The sequence below is a fragment of the Thunnus maccoyii genome, chromosome 17, assembly GCF_910596095.1.
Source record: "Thunnus maccoyii chromosome 17, fThuMac1.1, whole genome shotgun sequence".
In the NCBI taxonomy this organism is placed as follows: Eukaryota; Metazoa; Chordata; class Actinopteri; order Scombriformes; family Scombridae; genus Thunnus; species Thunnus maccoyii.
The window spans coordinates 29,668,806-29,693,066 of record NC_056549.1 but is presented as its reverse complement, the minus strand read 5'-3'; the positions used below and the strand labels follow the sequence as shown (position 1 = coordinate 29,693,066).

At 39.1% G+C, this 24,261-nt stretch overlaps 2 protein-coding genes across 2 annotated transcripts; one reads left to right on the top strand and one right to left on the bottom strand.

Moving 5' to 3' along the window:
* Positions 1–4,483: 4,483 nt before the first annotated feature.
* Positions 4,484–16,344, top strand: psmc6 (proteasome 26S subunit, ATPase 6). Its single transcript, XM_042391002.1, has 14 exons — positions 4,484–4,622; positions 5,109–5,188; positions 8,220–8,259; positions 8,344–8,396; positions 10,125–10,192; positions 10,665–10,779; positions 11,630–11,717; positions 11,955–12,016; positions 12,099–12,222; positions 12,675–12,736; positions 13,607–13,727; positions 13,815–13,895; positions 15,745–15,816; positions 15,904–16,344. Exons 1-14 carry the CDS (start codon positions 4,538–4,540, stop codon positions 16,020–16,022), a joined length of 1,170 nt encoding a protein of 389 aa, XP_042246936.1. The 5' UTR covers positions 4,484–4,537; the 3' UTR covers positions 16,023–16,344.
* A 645-nt stretch (positions 16,345–16,989) lies between these two features.
* cgrrf1 (cell growth regulator with ring finger domain 1) lies at positions 16,990–24,157 on the bottom strand. Its single transcript, XM_042390629.1, has 6 exons — positions 23,815–24,157; positions 22,973–23,109; positions 22,713–22,890; positions 21,414–21,561; positions 19,470–19,577; positions 16,990–18,871 (listed from the first exon to the last, which is right to left on the bottom strand). Exons 1-6 carry the CDS (start codon positions 23,916–23,918, stop codon positions 18,548–18,550), a joined length of 999 nt encoding a protein of 332 aa, XP_042246563.1. The 5' UTR covers positions 23,919–24,157; the 3' UTR covers positions 16,990–18,547.
* Between the last annotated feature and the right edge of the window lie 104 nt (positions 24,158–24,261).

Sequence of the window (24,261 nt, the reverse complement as noted above, 5' to 3'; positions counted from 1 at the left end):
GATTGACTGAAGTGTTTCCCCTAGAATTTTTTTCAGGCCCGGTGGTATGCACCGAAAAAACCCTAAAGAGACGAGGTGCTCACATCCCATTAAGAGTTTCCCAGGCAACAACACAGAGGTTGACTCACATTTCAGAACAGTGCCACACAGAGGCTCCCAAGTGCAAATGATTATTGATTTCCAAATGAATGGATATTTGGCCTTATTTTTGGCATTAAAGAAAAGATTTTTTTGGCCCAGTGGGGCCTCTCGTTGGCCCGAAGGCCCACCAGGCCTGTACAATAATAGGGGAAACACTGGGCTGTATTTTGGAAAGTGTATGGATGTTGCGTGTTTGTGCTGCAAACTACCACTTAAATGAGCAAATTTTGATCGTGCGATTGTTTGTGTAGAGAAAGAGGTCCACATCTAATAAAATGTGATATAATATAATACAATACCAGATAGATATTTTTAATGTAGATTTTTAATATGATTGATACATTTAATGTAGGCAGTGATCTGTTAACAAGATTTTCTTATTTTTTAAATTCTTTATTTAATTTTGTGCTGGGCATAAATGTACTGCACTCCATTGTTTACTAGAATAAGTACAACAACAAATTCCATGTACAACCCATAAATGGAATTCAGTAAGGCAAAAATGCTGCCAAGCTGTGACAAACCAATTAGCTGAGAGGTTACTTCCCTCTTGTCCTGTGAAAATCAGGTCGCAAGATCTATCAGCTGTGTTTTTTTCATTTTTCAGGCTTTTAATTTGGTAACTTCCGGTTTTATTTTGTTAAAGGGCTAGGTTAGGGTTAGGGGGTTAGGGGTTAGGGTAAGGTTTAGGGCTGAAAAAACCAACCTGTTGTCATTCCTGCATAGGCTACTATTCATGTAACCCTGGAGATTTTTTTTGTACCTTCATGATTCTTGGTTTTGGGATTTTATGTCAGCATGACATACAGTAGCACATTCAGTCAGCATCTGTTTTATTAGCCAAATCGCCACTTCAGTGGGATTTCTTTTCAGTCTGTTTATTTTGTCCTTGTAGGGCACTTGTAGTGTAGGGGGGGAGGATACCAAAGTTTTCCCCTCCTGAAGCTATATCCACCTGCAATCACAATTATTGAAGTGTATTACAGTATGGTGAAGTCTAAAACACACATGCATGCATTGATTGCAGGTGGATATAGCCTCAGGAGGGGAAAACTTTGTTGTCCTCCCCCATACACTGAAGGGACAACCCTAAAAGATTTCACATTGATGATTTTTATTTACAGCCTTCCCATTCAGATAAGAATCCCAAGGTTGCCTGCATTAAGGCTGAGGAACACCATTCTTCAAAAAGATATTCCCTCATTTGGTGTTTTGATGATGGTGGTGGAGAGACACCTGTTAGGTGTTCATTTGGGTTGAGATCTGGTGACTGTGAAGGTCATAGCATATGATTCACATCATTTTCATACTCATCAAACCATTCAGTGACCCCTCGTGCCCTGTGACTTGGGGCACTGTCATCCTGGAAGAGATCGCTCCCATCAGGATAGAAATGTTTCATCATAGGATAAAGGTGATCACTCAGAACAACTTTGTATTGATTACTTTTTCAGTCTGATCCTCACAATAATATCTGTACAGTCCCTAATAAACTAAGTTAAGTAATACCCACATGATCTGTAAGAAAACTCAGCAGTGACTTCTTTGTTTAACAGGTCTTTGATGTTACTGTTTTATAGATCTTATTGAGTCAGTTGTTGCATTTTCTGTTGTGATGCTTTCGGCTCTCATGGCCAAATAGAAAAATATGTTAAATAGGGTGGAAAATGTTTGCATCATAATCACTGGTACTCGAGTCTATCTGTTCTGTGCAACAAGCAGCATTTAAAGGGCTCCCTGGTTCTATTTCCTAGAGTCCTGTTAACTAAAATCAACAAATAGATATGATGCATTCTCCTTGTGTCCCAGTTCACTGAAGTAGAACTTCTTTTGTCAACAAAACTTTATCTGTCACTTGCTACTGTTTGGACTATCTGGTTGGATGCTAACTGCATTCTGTTGAACCACTTACTGCATGCAATGACAATAAAAGTGAATCTAATCAAATGTAGTACATAATATATTACACAAGATTGTTTATTTTTCTTTTCATAAACTCCCTATATTAGAATATATTTACATACCAGAATTTTCATAATTCCCTACAACAAATACCTTGGCGCCACCAAAACATTTACCTAATACCGTAACTTACAGGTCACCAGTATTTGGAAATAAACCCACATGTTACATACATTTGCATAGACAACTCATCAAAATGTGCATAACCCCTCGCCTCATCTTTAAAATGTGAATATCATTCACCAGGTAATAAGTCACCAAACTTTGTGTTGTACAGACACATGTGTCCCTTTCTTCTGCAAACTAGTCTCACCTGTAGCTGTCAGATAGGTCTGGGTTGTCTCATAGCCTATGCTTGTGTGAGGATGAGCTGCCTTTCTGAAGTCTTAATGCTGTCTTACAACACATTTTGTAAAGTAAAGAAGGACAACACAACAAACTTAATCAAAACATGCCTTTGTTTTCATACGTCACCCCTGAACTGTCCTGTACTCCTGGCCACTGGCTGATGATGACTGAGAACATTTTCATGGAACTTTACCATCCTATACCTGACTCATAAAGATGTAGACTAATGTAAAGCTCTACAATGTAAGTTCCAAGCACGTAATATGAGTAATATCAAAAATTAATAAAACCAATAATACATTTTTGAAAACAATTATTTTGTTTTCCCTCCATTTGTTAATATATGTGGCTTTAATACCACCTACTGGCAGGAGGATTAAAAAGTCTAGGGATGCAATATTATGACATAAGCAGGACAACAAATATTTATATGAGTATATATAATATAATGTATAAATTCGATATATATATATATATACACTGTATATTGATATATATTTTACATAGAGGCTGTATATAAATATAAATTCTATATAGACTGTATATAAATGTATATTTTATATATTCAGTGGTTTCAGCCGAGCCCCGCATATTTCTGCTCCTCAAAACTGGTATTTTAATGTAACAGAGTGGAACTTAATTTGTGGCGACAGGGGGAGGGGGAGAAATACAGTGCTACACATAACAAGACACATACAGGCCATGGATGTATTACAGGCAGTAAAGTTGCTGTTTACAGTGAGCGGAACTGTTTCCAGTGTTTCAGGCTTTTCTCCACATTTCAGCACAAAGATTGGTCCATAATGAAAACTACAGAGAGCACAAAAGCCTCAAATCGCGTGTCTTTAATTAGCAGAGGTGCGCACACACAGAGCTCTCCACAATCACAAATAAACTTTCATGTATTTTGCTTCTTTTACCTCTCTAGTTTTTCGCATCTATAACATAAGACTCAGGCAGGTCTGAAACATGATAGATTAATGTCTGAATTTTACACTGATGTCGCTCAGGTGTCATTGAATGTATCCAGGATGTTGCAGAAACATCAGTACTGATGTTCTGTTTGTTGCTCACTGCTGCTGTCAGGATCTGACGGTAATAAATGTTCTGTGTTCTGCTACACATCTACACTATTGACTGTATATAAAGAGGTCAGCTGTTACACACAGATTCCGGGTTTATACGATGGAATTGTTTGTAACATAGCAGCCCTTATGATCGCCCCTGCTGAAAACAGTCCTGTGTAAAACAATGCAAGGGGCTGCGTTGGTGTGGGCGTGTTGTTTAAAATGTTGGCGAGACAATGAAACATGATCCAGCAGTCCGATAGGGATAACAGATTATTGCATTTAAAGGCGGAGCAGAAAAACACTGCACAGCGGTAATATTCACAACCCTGTTTATTAGTGCGCACGTGTGGAGTGCATCTGTGTCCGCAGAAAATATGAAAAGACCTTAACACACACACACACACACACACACACACACACACACACACACACACACACACACACACACACACACACACACACACACACACACGCACACGCGCATGCACACAGAAACTTTTTTTGCCCCCGCACTTCTGTAATAAATCCGGCGCCCCTGGCTATTGCTGCAAAAGGTGGTCACACCAGTTACTGAAAGCAAGGGGTCAGTTAATGTTTTTAATGTTTTTGTCTCATTTGTTTAATTGGGTCCCCTTTATCTAGTTGTAGGACTTGTATAAAAATCTGATCATGTTTTAGGTCATATTTATGCAGCAATAGAGAAAATTCTAAAGGGTTCACAAATTTGCAAGCAGCACTGTATGTTATAGACTGCACAGATATTTTTTATATGTAGACTGTATATAAATATGTATTTCACATATAGACTGCATATAACTATAAATTCTATATATAGACTGTATAAAAATATATAGTTTATATACAACGTATGGTACAGCAGCCCGGGGCAGGTTTCAGCGGGAGAGGCACAGATGAATAGTAAGAGCGCTTATGATACATCTATGGGGAGAGGAGGGCGCTTACAGCCAAACACCGTGGTGACGCTGCACTTACCCAGCATTCAGTGGCAGAGCATCATGGCGGAAACCAGGGAGAAAGCGCTGCAAGATTACAGGAAAAAATTACTTGAACACAAAGAAGTGGATGGGCGGTTAAAAGAACGTGAGGATATAAAATTTAAATGTGGCTTTCGTGTTGTGGCAGAAATACATTTTGTTTGTTTTGATGACATACACTGTATTGGACAGTCAGAATCAGCTAGCTGGCCGGCTAGCTAGTGCTTTGTCATGCAGGAACATCGTCGTAGAAAACCGGCTAGTTACAAGCGTTAACTAAACAACTAACTAACGAGAAGAAGCAGACAAACAATAGTTACTCTGTGTAAAATATAAAATTGGCTAATAACTTGTCAAAGACGGTTTAACTAAACCTGCAATGCTGTTGCTTGATATACATAATGAGTCGTATTTTCGTCGCCTCTGTAATGGTTATCGTTTAGAGCTTTATGCTAAGCTAACGTTTGGCAGCTACCGCTAGCATTACGCTAACTTGCCTTCACGAACATGTTTCTGTGACAGTGTTTGACTGTTTAACAACAATTGCAATGACGCTTTGCATCCTCGGTGCCCTTTCTGTTTTTTTTTCCAGTGAGAGAGCAGCTCAGAGAACAAACTAAACAGTATGAGAAATCAGAGAACGACCTCAAGGCTCTACAAAGTGTTGGTCAGGTAAGACTGTTTTCAAGTTGTAACAGTACACTCAAGCCTAACTCCTTAAAGTAACGTTACCCTTCCACTCAAAAATGTGTTTTTCTTATTGCTCCTACAGTTAAATGTTTGAGCTTCACTGTACAGAATCCTTTGAAAGTAGGAAGTTTTTCTGTGCTCATTGAAAACCCGATTGTTAGGGGTGAGCCTACGAGCATGATTTGTGACATCACAATTAAGTTTGGAAGCCAATCCTGGTCCAATAATCCACCAATATTAATAAACCAATATTTATTCTCTCATGGTTATATTTTTAATTCTCTCTTACACACACACACACACACACTCATTGCAGTTGTTTTTGACTTTCCTTGTGCGATGCACATCACCTCCCTGTGGCATTGGGAGGCTTCGTTGTCCTTGATAGCCTCCAATTTAAAAAATTTTGGTGCCCACAATAAAGCTGCTGCCGGCAACAGTGTGAGCAAACATTGACTGACTGCTCTCATCGAAAACTAGCCAGTCATGTAACTCCCCACTGTCGGTTCTTCTCCACCTCTCATTGAAAAATTGCCTTTTAACGTTTGGTTCATGAGTTGTCTCTCGTTGCGTAGGCGTACTGACATCAGCCACTCTTTTTACACCCGCAACGTAACGCCACATTGTTGTTAAAAGAATATGTCAGATTAGGCTAGAAGCACTCTCCAGGTTTTTTTAATTTTCTTTTTAATCTTCTTCTTCTGATGAAATTTATGGCAGACTAGAGGCAGCAAATGCGTATTGCTGCCCTCCCCAGGTTATTTGTAGAACTCCGTTGAATGCCAGCGGTCACCATGGCTGGTAGGTTGAGTAAATTCACCAGCCACTCCACAGATTCATGGGCATTTGACCGATGCTAATTTCCATCCCTAATCTAGGGTTGCAACTATCAGTTATTTTTATTATCGATTACCTAATCTGTCAGTATTTGTTTCGATCAATCAACTAGTTGTTTGGTCTATAAAATGTCAGAAAATGTTGAAAAATGTCGTCTACTGTTCACTTTACTGTCACAGAGGACTTAAGAAACCAGAAAATATTCACATTCATAAGAAGCTATAGCCAGCGAATTTGGAAATGTTTTCTTATAGAATGACTCAAAATGATTGTCAAAACAGGGTCTTCCCTGCTTATATAACTCAGAGGCCTTTGTATTACTGGCCGCCGCCTTTGTTGAAAATGCCGGCATGTGATGTTGACGGAATGAAAAACGTTGAACTCAACTGCCAGCACACTGACAGTCTACAGCTGGCACACACTAGAGGTACTTGTAATTCATCCTCAAAAAAGGCACCGGTTGCAAACATGTTTTGATTTAATGACTCAATAATTACCTTTTCAAGATGAATGTGAAGTATATTGTGAACTTTCTATGCCATCACTCAGAGAATAACGTTAGCAGAGCAGTGAACTCCAGCAGTAACAAATGAGACCAGCTGACCAACACACACTGCAGCATTAAACAACTTATTGCTCAGTGTTCAGTGCTGTTTCACCTCACAAACCCTGCACCTGCTCAGCACGTTGTGGACAGTGATGTCTTTTCCCGGAGCTAACGGTGCAGCAGAGAGGCTGCTATCCACTGCTGGAGACATGACATAAATAACACAACGGAGCACTCCGTCTGCCCCTCATTTTGTTATTCTCATACAGGCAGGAGACTGTAAGATGCTTTCAAATGAATTTATTCATTAATTAATGCAGTTAACTTTTAAAAATAAGAAGCCTGCGGACCATTTATCTTATCTGCCAGTTATGTTTCATATCGTATTTCAGTGGACTAAGGACACCAATGAATAGTTTGTCATACATTATGCTGGAGCAAGAGACTGAAAATTGTGCCATCTTTTCTATTCATTCGATCGATTCTGAATCGACACCAAAGAATCGGAATCTAGTGGAATCGGGAGATAAGCATATCGTCCCAGGCCTACAAAATAAACTGTCATTTGTCACAACCTTTATTTTTCATCTTTTTGTTCCATCTTGGTACAAAATGTAAATCCCTATGGACACTTGCATCTGTCAAATCATGGGATTTTTTTGTTTTTTTTTTCTGCTTAAGCACACAACACTCTAAAGGTGTGTGCACAAACTGTGTACGCCGCACCACGCACATTCTCCGGCCTTTGCCACCTTTGTCTCAAATAAATCCAGGGGAAACCCTGCAAAATAGTTGGTAAAATTTAATAGCTGGCAGCTCTAGATTAATCAGCAGTGAAAATAATGTCCATTTGTCAACAAAGTCAAGAAGCCAGTGTTGGTTCCAGACTCTGAAATAGGCTTTTTGTCTTTTTGTGTTCCACATCACACAATACAGGTGTTGATTTTGAAAAGAACGCCTTTGTTATAGTCAGACAGCTGCATTGTTAAAGTATTAAATGATTTCATCAAAGGTTTCAGTGTTTCCCGCAGGTTGAGAATTTACTTGTGGTGGTGGGTGGCGTGGCGTGGGACCGATGTGCACGCAGAGACTCATGCAGTTTAGAGGGAGGTGGAGTGTAACCTAGGTTTTCTCTAGCTACAATTTACAGATGTCTCCTTAACACCTCACATGCAGGCTATCAGTAGACACTAGCTAGATGGCTGCACAAAGAGAAGCCTCTAGTCCTCACTCAGTCACAGCAGCACACAACTCAGACAGATTTTATCTCCATGGGTGGGCAGCCCAAGTAGAGCCTATGTATGGGAAATGCTGGTTTTTAAATTCAAACAGGCTAACCAAGCACATGCATGCAGAGACATGCTAAAATAGTACACATGGTGGTTGTTGCTATCATATCCAACATGTTTATCACCCATCTCATATTTACTCTGTATCGTCCAACCTAACTTATCAAAGATTCAATCCAATTGTAAACACTTTATTTTTCCCCAACGAGCAATTTGCAGAGATTTACAAAGATGATGATCCAGTGGAAAGGAGCTAACTAGGCAGCCGAGAGAGAGAGAGAGGAGTAGAGGCTGATTTATTCTGTCTTCCTAACCACATGTGTGCCTCGTGTCTTTGCAGATTGTTGGAGAAGTGCTCAAACAGCTCACTGAGGAGAAATGTAAGTTCACTGGTAGATATCTCACATTTATATGTAAAACTGTGTCAGACATGTGATGATAATGTGTTTCTTGTTTAATTCCAGTCATTGTCAAGGCCACCAACGGCCCCCGATATGTGGTTGGATGCCGCAGACAGGTAGGTGCTGAACAGTTACTTTCATACATCATCTTCTCCAGGGTTTCTGAGCCCTTTCTGAACCTTGACACAACTTTTAGGGCTAAAAACTTCACGACACCACCAATTAAAGAGTTAACAAATGCCATGGATACTTGATTATGGCATATTTTTGTTCTATTTTTGTCTGTCCAGCAGTTGCTCAGATTAAATTAAATTACTCCTCTTGGTTTTTTACTCCTGAAGCTTTAATTGCACTTACAGTAATGTAACCAATGGAGTTGTTGTCAACCCGAGTACTTCACCTGCTTCACCTGCACACACGGAGGGCTCTGCCCTGCAGCGGTGAACCATAGGGAGCAGAGGAGAGTAGTCTGACCATAAACGACAGCAAAAAGCAGCAGAGACTCTCACATTGAGCTGAAATGAAACGAGTGCACATACATTTGGTAAATAACATAAATAAAGACAGTCTCTACTGTGTTTTGCTGTCATTTATTGTGGCCGTCTTGCTGCTTCTCTGCTCTCTCTCAGCGCAGGCGGGGCTGAGCCTTCAGCAGCGCAGCAGAGGAGAGTTGACAACTAAACTTATTATGTCACTATAAGTGCAATAAAAGCTTCACAAGTAAAAAGCTAGTAAAAGTAATTTATCAATATAATCCCGTATTATTTTTTTTCATAGTTTATTTTACTTATAGTAAACAAAGAAAACTGAATTCATTATGGAGCAGCTGAAGCTTGTTAAGGGCTTCATAACGAGTTAATAATTAGAATAGGGTGTGTTAGAGTAGAGACATACTTCAAACTTGCAAGTCGGGTTGCTGACCACTGGGCTAGATGTAAGCTTTTTATGAATTCTACCCATTACATGCCTGATAGTGGAAGAGTGTTAATAAAGAAACACAACATACTTTTTCATCTTGTAGTTGTCTTCTTGTTTTTGTCTTGTTGATGTAACCAACTCCCACATCTATTGATTCCTTTTATGTGTTATATGTAGGGTTGTTTTACCCCATAATGGCTCTTAGAATTAGTTTTCAAGCAGATGCAAATATACTAAAAAGTAACTAGAATATATTTCAAAATGTTCTGTCAGGGGAGCACGTCCCTGGACTCCACTAGTTGTGGCAGGTTTTCTCTATCCATGCAATGTTCTCACCTTTTTTTTTTTTTTTACCCCTTACCTGTTTGTACCCCTGTACCTGCATATCAAGTTACCCTTTTGTGTTTGTTGTCATAAGCTATGCAAAACATTATGACAACATAAAATGGAACTGGTCAAGTGAGAACAATGATAATTAATCTGACCTTATTTGAATGGTGAGCTTGATATAATCAATGGATTTTGATGGGTCAAAAGAACATTTGTAATGGTGCTAATCATGAGATGATTCAGCTGCACATTGTCAGAGATGTTGTCATGCTGTATACCATGGTATCTGTTTCTTTATTGTCTCTGGTCTCGGGTATTAGTCACATGTGGGCAATGTTGTAATCACTGAGCAGGTCTGCTTTATGCAATATTGGATTTTTTTTCATATACTGTTGTTGTTGTTATGTCTGTGTTTGGCTGATCCATCCAAATCAATTCCTGACCAGTTTAAGTACATATCATTTTGGCTACACATTTATTTATTTTCAAAAATCCAAATTGTTGGATGAAAAATTCAGTTTGCCAAGACAATGCAGTAAATCTTGACCTCAGTGTTGAGAATGTAAACTCTTAATGTGTAATATTTTTCATTCCAGTTGGACAAGTCACAGCTGAAGCCAGGCACCAGAGTGGCTTTGGACATGACTACGCTCACTATAATGAGGTAGACTGGACACAGTCATCACACTGAACTGGCTGATTGCGTTTATGTGGAATTTTGTTTGATCTGTTTGAAATAGTGCCACTGTTCTTTTTCTCTGAAGGAAACTGTTTTATTTTAGAGCACATTGTTTGATAAATCATGTTAGTAATGGTGAAGCGGCCCACCCTTCATGGACTTTTTAGGTTGGTCTAATAATGTCTGAGGTTTTGAAGGGTAACTATTAAGCATCTGCAAACGGCTGCTTACCTCACAGAAATAATTACAGCTAATAAACCACTTTTTAGTGTTTTTATATTTGTTTTCCTCAGCACACCAAAAACATATTGAGCAGTGATTCCCAAAATGTTTGTTCACAACTTTGAATTTAGTGTGCCCAAGCTATACATGTGCCATAAAAGCTGGCAGTGAGTGAACCATATACACAGCTGGTGATGTTTGTGTGCTCAGCATGAGTTTTCCTGTTCTTTCAAAGGTACTTGCCCAGAGAGGTGGACCCTCTGGTGTACAACATGTCCCATGAAGACCCTGGCAGCGTCTCCTACTCTGAGATCGGGGGCTTGTCTGAACAGATCCGTGAGCTGAGAGAGGTAGGACCAAGCATCGGCAATACAATATATAAGGCAGACTCTTCATTTTGGGCTATTTTTGAGTCTGGTACCCAGTACTGGGCAATAAAATAATCTCCATATAGGATCGCAATAAAAATAATGTCTAATGATGATAAACTTTGGACATTTTTTACTTTATGGATGATCTAACAGCCTATCACACAGCAGAAATAAATGTGACAACAGCCAGTCAATCTGCAGTTTTTGGCTTGCACGTCAAAGTACATGCCAGTGTCCTACTGCAAAGCATTGTTTAAGCCACCAGTGAAGAAAGCGGATGTCTCTGGAAAAGAGGGAAAAATTAATGGAACTGAGGGGCAGGAAAGTGATATGATGATGTCAGCGTTAGAGGGGCGAAGAAGGACAAACTCTGCTAAATCAGGGACACTTCTCTCTAGTAGAGAGAAAAGATGTGAGGAGTGAAGGCAACAGAGTGGTAATTGGAGCACTGGGGGCGTGTTTGCAAAGTTAAATGTTATGTTATTCTATTTTTAATGTTAATAAACTATATTCTAAGGTTTAACCCTTTATGAACCCTCTGGTTTCTTCAGGCTTCAGTCATCATCAGGACTTCAAACTGGCAGCATTATCAAAATATATATTGTGATAAATATCGATTTTGATCAATATGGAAAAAAAATGATCGATCAGACTTTTTACCATATGGCCCAGCCATATTCTGATGAGTGTATCTGTATGATTTCCAGTATGTGTTTTATGAGGTGACAGCTGTATGGGTTGGGGTTCTGTTTTAGATTAGACAGGCATCAAGTCCAGATGATTTTCAAGCCAATGATTTCAAACCAGTGCTGTTCTGATTTGATGGCAGGTAATTGAGCTGCCTCTGACCAACCCTGAGCTCTTCCAGAGAGTGGGCATCATCCCTCCTAAAGGCTGTCTGCTCTATGGACCTCCAGGTTAGTAGTCTGATCATGTGTTTATCATTCAAACTGACCTCACACAGTAAGAATACATAAACCATTAACATCCATATATACACATCACAACACGTGTTTCTGAGGTACTATACTTTGTGTAAGGTTCATATTATTCATTTGAATTTTGTGATAACCTTAGAAGTGTAGCGTAGATAGGTGATTGTTTGTTTGTTTAATCCAGTTGATCTGCTATTGATGTGATTATTTCTGTAACAGGCACTGGGAAGACTCTTCTGGCCAGAGCAGTTGCCAGTCAGCTAGACTGTAACTTTCTCAAGGTGAGTGTCAGTGCCATTATCAGGGTGTTCTGCCACGCTGTAGTCAGTTAGCTGATGGTGTGTGTGTGTGTTTGTGCTACAGGTGGTGTCCAGCTCCATTGTGGACAAGTACATTGGAGAGAGTGCCAGGCTGATCAGAGAGATGTTCAACTACGCCAGGGACCACCAGCCATGCATCATCTTCATGGATGAGATCGATGCCATCGGTGAGTGACGTCTAGGATTAGTTTAGTATTACTATGTAAAGGCTTTTATTGTGTAGCAGCTAAAGCTTCCTGTAGCTTTGGCAGTCTCTGGCCTCTCATGAACCTGTTGTAATTTACATTCTCTGCTCAGACTGGACAGATGACGTCTGTCCGTATTACACAAGGAAGTAGTTCATTTCCCCGAGTACACAGTAACTGTTTGCGCTCTTTGCTTGCCGCGTGATACGTGATGATGAAACTGTTTATAATACAACGTGTTTGGCATCGCGGTCATGTATCTGGCTGCAAGCATGCACAAGTGCGATTGGCTCTCAACTGTAATATACTGTAACTTCAAAATGTACTGAATATACACAGTTCTTCTTATTACAAACAAGGATCACGTTCTTCACTCAGGGCTCGATCAGTTCTACCACTGTGTGCTGTGAATCATGTCTGTGTTGTTCTTGTAGGCGGCAGACGTTTCTCTGAGGGAACTTCTGCTGACAGAGAGATCCAGAGGACTCTGATGGAGGTAATGAGTCACTTCAATGTCACAGTCTGTGCAGCCTGCCACTGTTGTTTTCTATGCTACTGTCTTATCTCCTTGCTGTATTTTATTTTATTTACTTTTTACTTACTTTTTATTTTTATTAAAGTCTTTAATTTCCAGTCAAGTTTACTACGTTAGGAAAACATATTCTGTAACTGGAGAGTTTGAGAATTGAATATTTTGAAGAAAATTTAAGAATTTTAAGAATTAATTTGCTGTTTTCTTTGCATTGAAATCTCATAATAATACATAATATTACAACTTTTCTCCAAACTTCCCCAAATTATGAGTTTATCAAAGTATCTTGATTTTGGTGGCCCTAATACCTGTGGTATTATTGTGTAAGATTTACAGATTTATATATTTCTATAGATAGATTTATATTTGCTGTTAGTGTTATGTTTTTGATGCTTATTATACAACTGTCAAATGTCCTGCTCAGTGCATATTTTGGTCACAATTTTTTATCGATTGAATTTAAGCAATCAAAATAGTTTGTTAGAAAAGAGATATTTAAACTCTTATCGATTAGACTCAAACCCACTGGATCTAATCCTGAATGTATCAGTCCCTCTGCTATCATTGTTACTCACTGAGGAAGAAAACATCAAATACAGCAGGCAAACAGGCTGAAACCACATTCCTGATATTGAACAATGAACATGTAGCACAGTACAGTCTATATGCAGTGTATTAGAAAATGAACTCACTCAGTAAAGTGTACTTTAATACTGCAAAGCATGGCCAGTTTATTATATTTCAAAGTTCTATATTTTTAGTCAGATGGTTAAAAGCAGTGGTTGGTTGAGTTGTTTAATGTGTGTGTGTGTGTGTGTGTGTGTTTCCTGTCAGCTGCTGAACCAGATGGATGGCTTTGACACGCTGCACAGAGTCAAGATGATCATGGCCACCAACAGACCAGACACTCTTGACCCAGCCTTACTTCGACCCGGCAGACTGGACCGCAAAATCCGTAAGACCTTCTCTCCTGTTCCTGTTCATCATCTGTCAGCTCTGTATGACCTCATGCAGCACAACTAATCTTCTTCTACCTCCGCAGACATCGAACTGCCCAATGAACAGGCTCGTCTGGACATTCTCAAGATCCACTCCAGTCCCATCACCAAGCATGGAGAAATAGGTGAGTAAGCTCAACTGGTACCTCGATGAATCCTCTTCATATCATTTCCTCTGGCTGGCTACGATATGCTCCTGTATGCCAGTTTAACCTGCTCACTGTAGTTGACTTCCTTTGTCACTTCTCTATCCTACATGATCATTGAAAGGTCACAGAAACGGACTATTAGTTGTGCTGTCAACACTTTGTAGCTCTCATGTTACTTGTAATTCTGCTCATGTAGGGATTTACAGCCTTATCTCACTGTTGCACTCACTGATGCTCTGGAGGAGCATCAGCAACAAGTCTTGCGTAAGCTCACTTGCCTTAAGTAAGCAACTACTGAATCACTTATCATTCATTTCATTAGTCCTCATCTCCCTGACGCCGTTCTTCTCATTCAGATGCTACATAGACAATACAACCATTGTGCTTTCAGAATGTACTAGTCCTTGCTGGCTGCAAGTTGACTGCTGATCTAATAGCAATTTTTAAACACATTTGATTTTGGATTGAGATGCATTAATATACTTTGGCTGATAAACATATACTTATGTATATTTGACAGCATTTTACAGAACTTATTATTTTCTGCTCTCTTAATTTTGGGTTGAGGTAGTAAATTGGGAAAGCAATTTTAGAGAATGATGAAATGGATCTTCAACAATTTGATAAGTGAATAATCCTTTCAGCTGTTTAATTGTGCATCAACACACTTGAAGACGTCACATTTGGCTTTCAGCACTTGTGATGAGCGTCAGAGTTTACGCCGTTAATATTCCATAAAGAACATCTACCAGACATATGTTTAAATAGCCATATAATAGCCTACATTTAAACAGCAATAAAACACAACAAATACAAACACTGTGATCCAACAAATGTATTTTATTAAAAGTAGTAAGCAGAATGAACTCTTCACAAACTGAGCATATAGGCTACAACAATAAAATAAATCATCAGGGCCGGGGAAAAGTGAAATATCCTCCATGTAAAGTTACCTGAGAGAAAACAGTCATGTGAACTGCTCTTGAGCCAAAGCGCCAGGCTGTCGCTGGAGTGTGCCACGCTTAGTCACATGACCAAATACTCAGTGTCAGTCTTTTCATGTCTTAACGGAGGAGGCAAAACCAACTTTTGCATTATAAAAGTTTATATTTAAGTTGTCTTGGCAACATACTATAGGTCACACAATATTAGGCTATTTAATATGCTATTAATGAATTGATTTGTTTATTTGGCAATCAGCATATTTCCCACTGGACATTTTGGCCGTTGATATTTATTGATTATTTTGGCCAGACCACTACACGATACCAGCAAAAAGCCGGCATATGCTGGTTAATGTCAACCCTGATGAGCATTGTTCTTTGTTTTTGGATATTTCATAGAGTAAATGATTCATCGATTAATTGAAAAAATATTAGATTAGAGATGCATCTAGTCATAATTATTGTTATGACTATTATTCAGTAGTAACAGTATAACACTCAGACTTTATCCAATACTGAAAAGCTGATCATATCCTCACCAATTTAGTATGAACTTTTGTCAATACGTGGGTTGTGTTTTTATTAATGTCCTTGTACATTTACAGTACACTTGTAGCCATTTGGTGGACACCGTGCACCTTGTTTGAGAGTGGCTCTTCTAGAAAGAGCTACAAGGGTTTCTAATAAAATAAATACATAGTAAAAAGTGGAAGAAAACGGGCTGTAGTTCTGCATTCAGCTTTACTCTCTAGATAAGTTACATCATAAGCAACTGATAGTGAGAAGGACAGAGGTTAGACAATATTTCTGTAAACACACAGAAAGAGATGCAGTAACTTTGGTGTTGAGACAAATCAAGCTAAATTGTTTTATGTTTTCAGATTTTGAAGCCATTGTGAAGCTGTCAGATGGTTTCAACGGTGCTGATCTGAGAAACGTGTGCACAGAAGCAGGTAGGACATTGAACTATTGTTTAATTTTCTGTCTCAAGTTCTGTCCATGAACAGCTTTATCCATGTTCACTTTTTTTTTGTTTGCAGGTTTGTTTGCAATCCGCTCTGACCGCGAGTATGTAACTCAGGAAGATTTCATGAAAGCCGTGCGGAAGGTTGCTGATTCAAAGAAGCTGGAGTCCAAGCTGGACTACAAGCCTGTATAAACCCTCTGTGTCATAGTTCTTTTCTCTACCTGACGTTTTTCCATTGCATTTCCATGGATTTGCTGTGTTGTATGCTTAAGGCCAAACAGTTTCTTTATGTTTGTGGGAAGCAACACTAGAAAAAGTATGTTGTCCTTAAATTTGCCAACTAAGTGACTTTCACTCAGTAACAGTAAGCTCCTGTTTCCACTTGTTAGTCTGACCTGCCTCAGTACTTACACTGGATTAAAGAGGCTGGTCACTTCTGGCATCCCACACAACACTTGTATAAAATACCTTCATATACTGAAATAAACCATTATATCTAAAATTCTGTCTTTCACTTTGTGACCACTCATTCATTTCTTTTATTACCTTCAGTTGAGTGAAAGTAATGAATTGATTAACTGATTAAAGTGTGTATAATTTAGTGGCATCTAGCAGAACGGACTTGGCAGAAATGGAATATAATATTCATAAATGTTTTCATTAGTGTATAATCACCTGAAAATAAGAATCATCGTCATGTTTCTGTTTGTTTAGAATGAGTCCTTTACATCTACATAGGGAGTGGGTCGTCTTCCATGGAGCCCGCCATGTTTCTACTGTAGCCCAGAATGGACAAACCAGACACTGGCTCTAGAGAAGGCCTTTGGTGTGTTTTGCTACCACCGTCCTGATAGTAATTTTACCAGAAAATTTCTTGACTCAAGGTCCACTCACTAGATTTTTCTATAGTTTATAGCTCTATAACTTCATGGTCCTGATCAGCAGATGACAGCCGTTTCCATGACAATTTGCAACTCAATCCTCTGATGAAGACTGAAAGATTGAAAGCTCTGGAAAAAGTTAGTAAATTGGAATTTGAGTGGAGATTATATTGCCCGACTTGATACTTTTGTGGTGAAAACAAAATTTAAAGAAGCACTGACAGATGATTTGTGGAAGTGTGTCCACTCATAAAAAAAAAAAAAAAAGAACGCATGCATGCATGTCAAGTCTTGAATTCTTCCTCACCATTCACCTTCATCTACAGCGTCAGATTAAAGATTAGGATTTGATTGACTGTGGCAAGTGAATACTGCACTGGTTCTGTAAAAGAGGTCAAACCAAACTTGCATCATCTTCTACAAACAAATATATCTACAATATTGAGTAAACATAAACAATCTGTACATGAAAATATCACTAAATCTTTGTTATCTATATTCTTTACAAACAGGAAAACAACTTCTCTTCTTCCTCTGAACTCGTTCACAGAATGTTGCAGCAGAACATCCTGTACTTGGTTCAGTGCCTGTGTATCATCTAGTTCATAATATACCTATCAACAAAAACCATCATCATCATCATCATCATCACTTCTATTTCATGTTCATTTCATGAAATCATTACAAGCTTAAGTAACTTAATGAAACTTCCACATAAACAGTTTAGCTGCCCTGTAACCATAATACATGAAACAGTACATGTGTTTCTATGAGTGTAACTATGGAGATGTTGTGTCTGTTTGTTGCTACACTGCAGTAGATCCTTAACCATTGAAACAACATGTTGCAGCTGAGCTGGGAGGGATGTTAAGGATGTTTCTAACCTCTGTTTGCAGAAGATTTCTCTGCTGTTGAGTTATACATCATATAAATGATCTGCTGTGTATGAGAACAGTTACATTCATACTGAAAAAAAAATGGACAATGACAGGTCAGCAGCAAACACAGTTACTGTTCAAATGTGGGATAAAATAAAAGTGGTGCAACAACAACCAGGCAATGCTGCTGTGAGACTGAGCATCATCGCCCGCTCCGCTGGAAAACTGCAGCTGTATCTTGATTCCAAGTTGTCGGTATGCAGACTTAAAAACACTTTTGAGTGTTGTTTCTGTTGCACACACAGCTGCAAAAAATGCAGAATGAATTGCGGGTGGTAAAACGGCTCCAAAAAGATGCTGTAAACCCCCCCCCCCCCAAAATATGCGAAATCACTTCTCTTTGAGTTTCAACTGACGGCAGCAACTGGTGTCTGATAGCAAATGTATTGTAATGTGTCCTATTAGTATAAAATGGTTAAATATGTTGATTTCTTGTATACTAACAGTATAGATTAGTACTGTATACAGTATGTAGAGTGGAATAAGGACAGTAATCATATGTAGACAGCCTCACAGTCCACACTACCACATTCAATTATTATCTCTCTGCTGGCACGTGCAGTAGGAAGGATGGTGCTCATTTATCACTGACAAACTTGTCCTGCAGCCTGAAAGAGATGAATCTTCTCTCCTTCTTGTTTTATTCATAGATCTCAAAATGTTTGACCATTGGTTAAATGCTGGAGACAGTCTTATGGAGTTTTTTTTTATATTGTTGCAGTTGCTGCAGTGTATCTACAGATTTTGCTATCTCTACAGTCCAGCTGAACTTTTTTTACTCATGGAGGTTTGATATAAAATCATTATTTAGGGTCTTGCAGGTATTACCGTATTTAGAAGTTAATTCACTGGCTCATTGCACATCATCTGGGTGAACATTCTCTTGTTGTACATGGAGTCATTGCTCTGCAGCAGCTGCACCCTGTGCCAGGGCGAAGGACTCCAGGACAAAGGCCCTGCAGATGGGGCAGTGCTGGAAGTGAGACACACAGCTGTCACACACACAGGCATGTCTGCAGGGCAGCAGCACTCTGTTCACTGCTGCATTCTGACAGACCACACAGTCTCTGCCCCTCCCCTCTGACCAGTCCTCCTCCTCCTCCTCCTCCAGCACCTGCTCCACCATGCTGGCCTCTTCCTCGCTGGGTTCACCGGGTTGGGTATTCTGGTCTGGTTCAGGGGGCCCGGATGTCCCCTCACTGCCAGCTGACATGAAGAGAGGCTGCAGGAGACATGAGACATGGTTTTCAATTGACATTTTCACTTATGATAGCAAGAATAATTCATGTTACGCAGAAAATTCAGTGAAATTGACAGAAAGTGCCATATTAGTGAGCCAGTATGCATGTTACCAGGACCCTGGACAGTTCACGTCAACATCCAAGTCACAATACAACTGTGTAATTAAGGATGCTATTGAGTTGCATTATGGGGAATGTTGGTTTTGGAGCTTGACCCATATTATACACTAACAGTCAGGGTATCTCAGCCTCTGCTGCTTAAACCATTCTGCTTTTAATTGGTCCCTTGCAAGCTTCCCAAAATTGCTGAAAAGAGTCTGTTGAGATATTCAGTCCATCTGGTTCTTCAGTTTTGGACCGAGGCAAAACTTCCTGTTGCGTAATATTCTTTAAAGCCACAATGAATGGCCAGTAACATGGCCCTCTATCTTCTGGTTTTTGAAGTGTCATAGTGTGGTCACCTTGCTAAATATTTGACCTTGTTCCAGCCGTATCCAACTCCTGTACAGAACATGTGAAGCTGCTATCTGAGTTTGAGGTAGAAGTAGGAACAACTTGCTTGAACCAAATGTGACATACCTTTAACTCATACATGTTCCCTTGTGAGGTGAGAAGGTACTGAAATAGGATCCTTGCAGACAGGCTGTATTTGTCATCAGGAACATGAATAACTGTCACACTGGCCACCTGAAAGAACAGAGACAGGATCATGGTATTTCCATTCATTTCTGAGGGTTTCTAACAGTGTTTCCTTGTCTTGAGAGCTTGAGCCTGAGTCAGGAACAGTTATATGACGGGACTATACAAATAAATTGAACATTATTTTCCCTTGCTTCTAGTCTTTATGCTAAGCTGGGGTACATTTCCTCTATAGTTAAGTCAGACAGATGAAATGTCTCTGGATCAAACAGCAAATGAGCACATTTCTCAACATATCTGAATGTTTCATCAATCTATCACATTTATTTATGTAGCACATTTCATAAAATGTAAGCTCAATGTGCTTCACACACCACACATGAATAAAATAAAAATAGATCATTTATACATATTTAAATTTATATATATATATATATATATATATATATATATATATATATATATAAACATAAATTCATAAAAATAATTCATCCCCTGCCCACCCACCTACACAAACATATGTTTATGTAACATACCCACTCACACATACCCAAAGAGAGAAAGTGAGAGACAGAGAGAGAGAGAGAGAGAGAGAGAGAGAGCTGCCAGCTGCTGCTGAAGCTCTGCCCACACATACCAAAAACAATCTGGCCCAACCAAATCATCTCAGAACAAAAAGAAAATTATATCAAATATTGGAACGAAACTACAAAATCACAAAGTAAATTGGACCTAAATAAGTGAGACATTTTGCAAAATAACATTCAAATAATATTCAGAAAGGACTCTAAAGAAGAGGTAACAACATTAATCAGCAAGAATAGAAGAGAAAATATCATCTTTGGATATATGTATATATTTTTTAATCAAAACAACTAGCTAGCTGTCAACTGCTAACTGCTAGCTGCCACTGTTACCAACATTCCAAAGGAGAAACTGCACCAACAGAAGACTTATTTTATGAAGACAAGAAGAAAAGTGAAAGGTTGGTAACTGTGACGGTCCCAGTGCCTGTTGCCTTTGTGTCTATGTGTTGCAGGTCTTTGGATGGATGGAGCTGAGTTGCTACTTGAGTCCCAACTGGGAACATCTGGCCAGTGCTCCAGAATGTATTTAAGCCCGTCTGCCCTGATTCCAGTCCTCTGATCCTTTCCCCACTTACCAAACAGTGGTTGTTTTTGGCGTTTCCCTTTTTGATTTGGTTTTGCACTGACAACGCATTCATACACTTTCAAACATCACTGATACTGACTTACACACCCCATTGTAGTTATTGTTATTTACTTTAATAAATTTCAGCTTGTTATTGCTGAGTTTGGCGTCTCCCTCTTCTGTTGTGGCCCACAAGCTGGTCATAACAGTAACATCTGGTAATATCAATTCATCTTTACATAGTTTAGTTTTTTGCCAGTGTTTGCAGGCTAGAAAAGCAAGCAAATAGTTAGTGGAGGCAGTGATAAAAAACAACAGAACAAGAACTAATAGAAAACATCCAATCCATGAAAACTAAAAAGGCTTGTGGAACTGATGGATTGAAGGTTTAATAAACCCAATTCATAAATCTGGAGATAAATATGACCCAAAAAACTACTGGGGGATAAAATACTCTGCAACATCATTAATAAACAACTTGTCAATTTTCTTAATGACCTCAACGTTCTGCATAAAAGCCAAATTTTGGAAAGGAATTGTAAAGAAAAAAACAAAACACAGAGTAAATTCAAATGTTATCTGGCTCTCAAAGGAGAATTCACAATCGCAAATGACCTAACCACAATAAAATCTCCTAAATGAAGAAAAGTCTTGACGAGAGAGACTTAGTGAACACTGCTTTGCCATAGAAACAGACAGAGCGTTCTGGAAGGTTTGTAAGCATGGACTCACTATGTTGTATGTGTCCCTGGCTTCTGGCTCTGCCAGTGTCAGCACAGCCACTAGAGGGTAGCGTTCTCTCGGCAACAGCCCAAAATCTGTGATCCCCTGGTCGGCTGGAATCTGTGTGTGATGCCCCTCTCTGTCTTCACTGCTGATACTGAGAGGTTGTGGTCAAAGAGCCTAACAACAGGAGCTGATACAGGAACAAAGATAGAGGACTATATCTGAAATATGAGTGTGTTGAATGACTGCTTATAAATGAACATCCACCCCAAAACACTTGAAAAGTGTTAACAAGCTGCTATTGGACAATTACTTTGAATTTCCAGATCCATGTTTGGTGTATTTTATTATTCCAGCAGAAACTGATCCAACATAAACATGACCTCAAAATATTTCCTATGCAGATACAAATTAAATGGACAGCAGATAATCATCAGCAGTATATGAACTTTTAATAAATTATAAATTAATATTATTATTATATCATCATTTAGTTATAGGCAGATAAATGTTTATTCATGTTTTTGTCAATAACTGTAACTCCTCCTGTGGGGGCTGCTGTATAAACATATAATGAATGACAAAATAGTAAAATACAGTTGTAATAATAGAAAATAAATCTTCATAGGAGAAGTTAGAACTGTTGACAGATACTGTACATCAAAGGACAGGTTCACTATGTTTCAAGTGTGTCTTAAACCAACAGTCAGGTGTCCATATGAACAGTGAAAGAGGTTTTCTTTACTGTAATCATGTCACCCTTCATACTGGATATTAAAAGATCCTTCAAATGTGCTTTCAATGGAAGTGATGGAGGACAAAATCAACAGTGTGTCCACACAGTCATTTAAAAGTCTCTGTGAAGCTTATATTCAGCTTCAGCAGTCTGAGTTAGTCATATCAAGTGGATATCTGACACATTTACAGTCTTTTTAGCATCACATTCCCTCTTTGTGTTTCCTCGGGCAGTGTTTCCCTGTTGAGCTGCAGGTGGAAGTATAGTAACAAAAAGAGGAACTTTGGCACTAAAAATACTATAACGTTGAAAGATATCTACTTGATTTGACTCATTTGGACGCTGAAGCTTCATATTAGCTTCAGATAAACTTTTAAATACATTTTTGCACAGAAGGAGGACTGTGGATTTTGTCCCTCATCACTTCCATTGTAAGGTCATTATGAAGGGATCTTCTAATGGTCAGTATGAACAGGAGGAATGATCACAGCAAGAAAAACATGTTTCAATGTTCATTTGGGCTCCTGACTGTTGTTTTAAGACAAACTTGTGTGCATTGTAAAGGATACTGGAAGCTCTGGCAGTAGTAGTAGAGGAAGTGCAAGGCCTCCTGGAAATGTTGGGGGGTGCTGAGTCTTGGGCCATGCTGGTGAGCCTGCAACGCTCCCTGCAGGGCACCAATCTCACAGCCCCAGAAACAGCTCAGGATACAGGGCTCCAAGCAGCAAGCCCTCACCAATACACCATCTGCAAGGGAGAGTTAGCTACTGTTATCATGACCTGGGACACAAAAGACACTGGTACTACTAGATGGTGACACTGTTCTCACCAGTGACTGATACTGGCCCAGAGCACATCTCCAGGGCGAAGGGATTGGTCACCTGAACCATTTGCTTTTCAGGGGTTGGTAGGATGGACTCTGTCTCATCAGAGCTGCGCAGGATCACTGGGACATCAAAACCAAACCTACAAGACATGAAGCACAGTGCAGCAGCTGTCAAGAAAACCAAGCAATTCTGTTCTACATAGCTCTCTTCTCTCTTGATCTTGAGATCTGTATGCACAGAGACAATCTATTTAAGTTGATCTTTTGCATACTCAGAGCAACCTGTTAATGACCAACTGTAATGATGTAATAATTTATTGATACATGTGCTTGGTTGACTGATTAGGATTTTTTAAATCAAAATACTCTGTTGCCTCTCTGTTAATAAAACAGTTAAACTAGATTTAGTCATATGAAGTCATAGTGTTTTTGACATTTTGGGCTTAGATACACAGACATACCTCTGCCCAGATAAAACATTATTGCTGCAGCTGTCCTATTTCTCCTATAGCATTTAGCCCTTACACTCTCATGTGTGTGCTGACTGAGCACACAGGTGATTTTAATTCTGTATAGGTTTAGTGTTGTGAAGACATTGGGACAGGGACATTCACTCTTTCATAGTTAGCAGTGAAAGCTGTACTTCAGATAGATATGTGTTACAGTGTCATGGTTACTTTCGCTTTGATAATGTAGTACAGATGCGAAGTCGTAAAGATGAAACGTTATGAATAAGCCTAAATTCTGAGGGATACAAGTGTGGAGGTAATGTGCGAAAATAATGGATCACACTGCTGTTGTAATGATAATTTAGTGGCTACGCTAACTTGCTAAATATCACTTACCAGCCGAGCACCATGGCGGCGGTAACAACGAAACACAAAGAAACCACACTAATGTAAAATAGTGGGGAATACTCATACAAGGTCACCAGGAAAACCGCTGCCATTTCCTTTCATTTATGCAATTTAATACGCGAACTTATTCAAAAATCCTTTGGTAAACACTTTCATGACGGCCATGACAGAAACTCCCAATCAACAACTACGGTGGCTTAAAAGGTCCTAAAGTAGACAACGACTTTTGGAAAAAATTACAAATGCAAATATTTTAACCAAGAGTACAGTTAATAATCACTTTACAACATATGTTTATTTTAAATATGTTACTGACTAAATTTAAACGAAATCTCAGGTTTTCGTATTGAAGCTAACAACCTAATAGATGTTAAGTCATGCTCGCGAATGATAGCTAGAGCAAAGCTCATTACACAGTGAATCTGCCTTCAAATT

What these genes read in the sequence shown, in the direction of transcription:
- psmc6 (XM_042391002.1), top strand. Translation starts at nt 4,538, where the DNA reads ATGGCGGAAACCAGGGAGAAAGCGCTGCAAGATTACAGGAAAAAATTA. An exon ending in GGATGGGCGGTTAAAAGAAC is followed by an intron (nt 4,623 to 5,108) that starts GTGAGGATATAA and finishes TTTTTTTTCCAG; the next exon opens with TGAGAGAGCAGCTCAGAGAA. An exon ending in GGATGAGATCGATGCCATCG is followed by an intron (nt 12,223 to 12,674) that starts GTGAGTGACGTC and finishes TTGTTCTTGTAG; the next exon opens with GCGGCAGACGTTTCTCTGAG.
- cgrrf1 (XM_042390629.1), bottom strand. Translation starts at nt 23,918, where the DNA reads ATGGCAGCGGTTTTCCTGGTGACCTTGTATGAGTATTCCCCACTATTT. An exon ending in TGGGCCAGTATCAGTCACTG is followed by an intron (nt 22,891 to 22,972) that starts GTGAGAACAGTG and finishes TCTCCCTTGCAG; the next exon opens with ATGGTGTATTGGTGAGGGCT. An exon ending in TACTACTGCCAGAGCTTCCA is followed by an intron (nt 21,562 to 22,712) that starts GTATCCTTTACA and finishes ACAACCTCTCAG; the next exon opens with TATCAGCAGTGAAGACAGAG.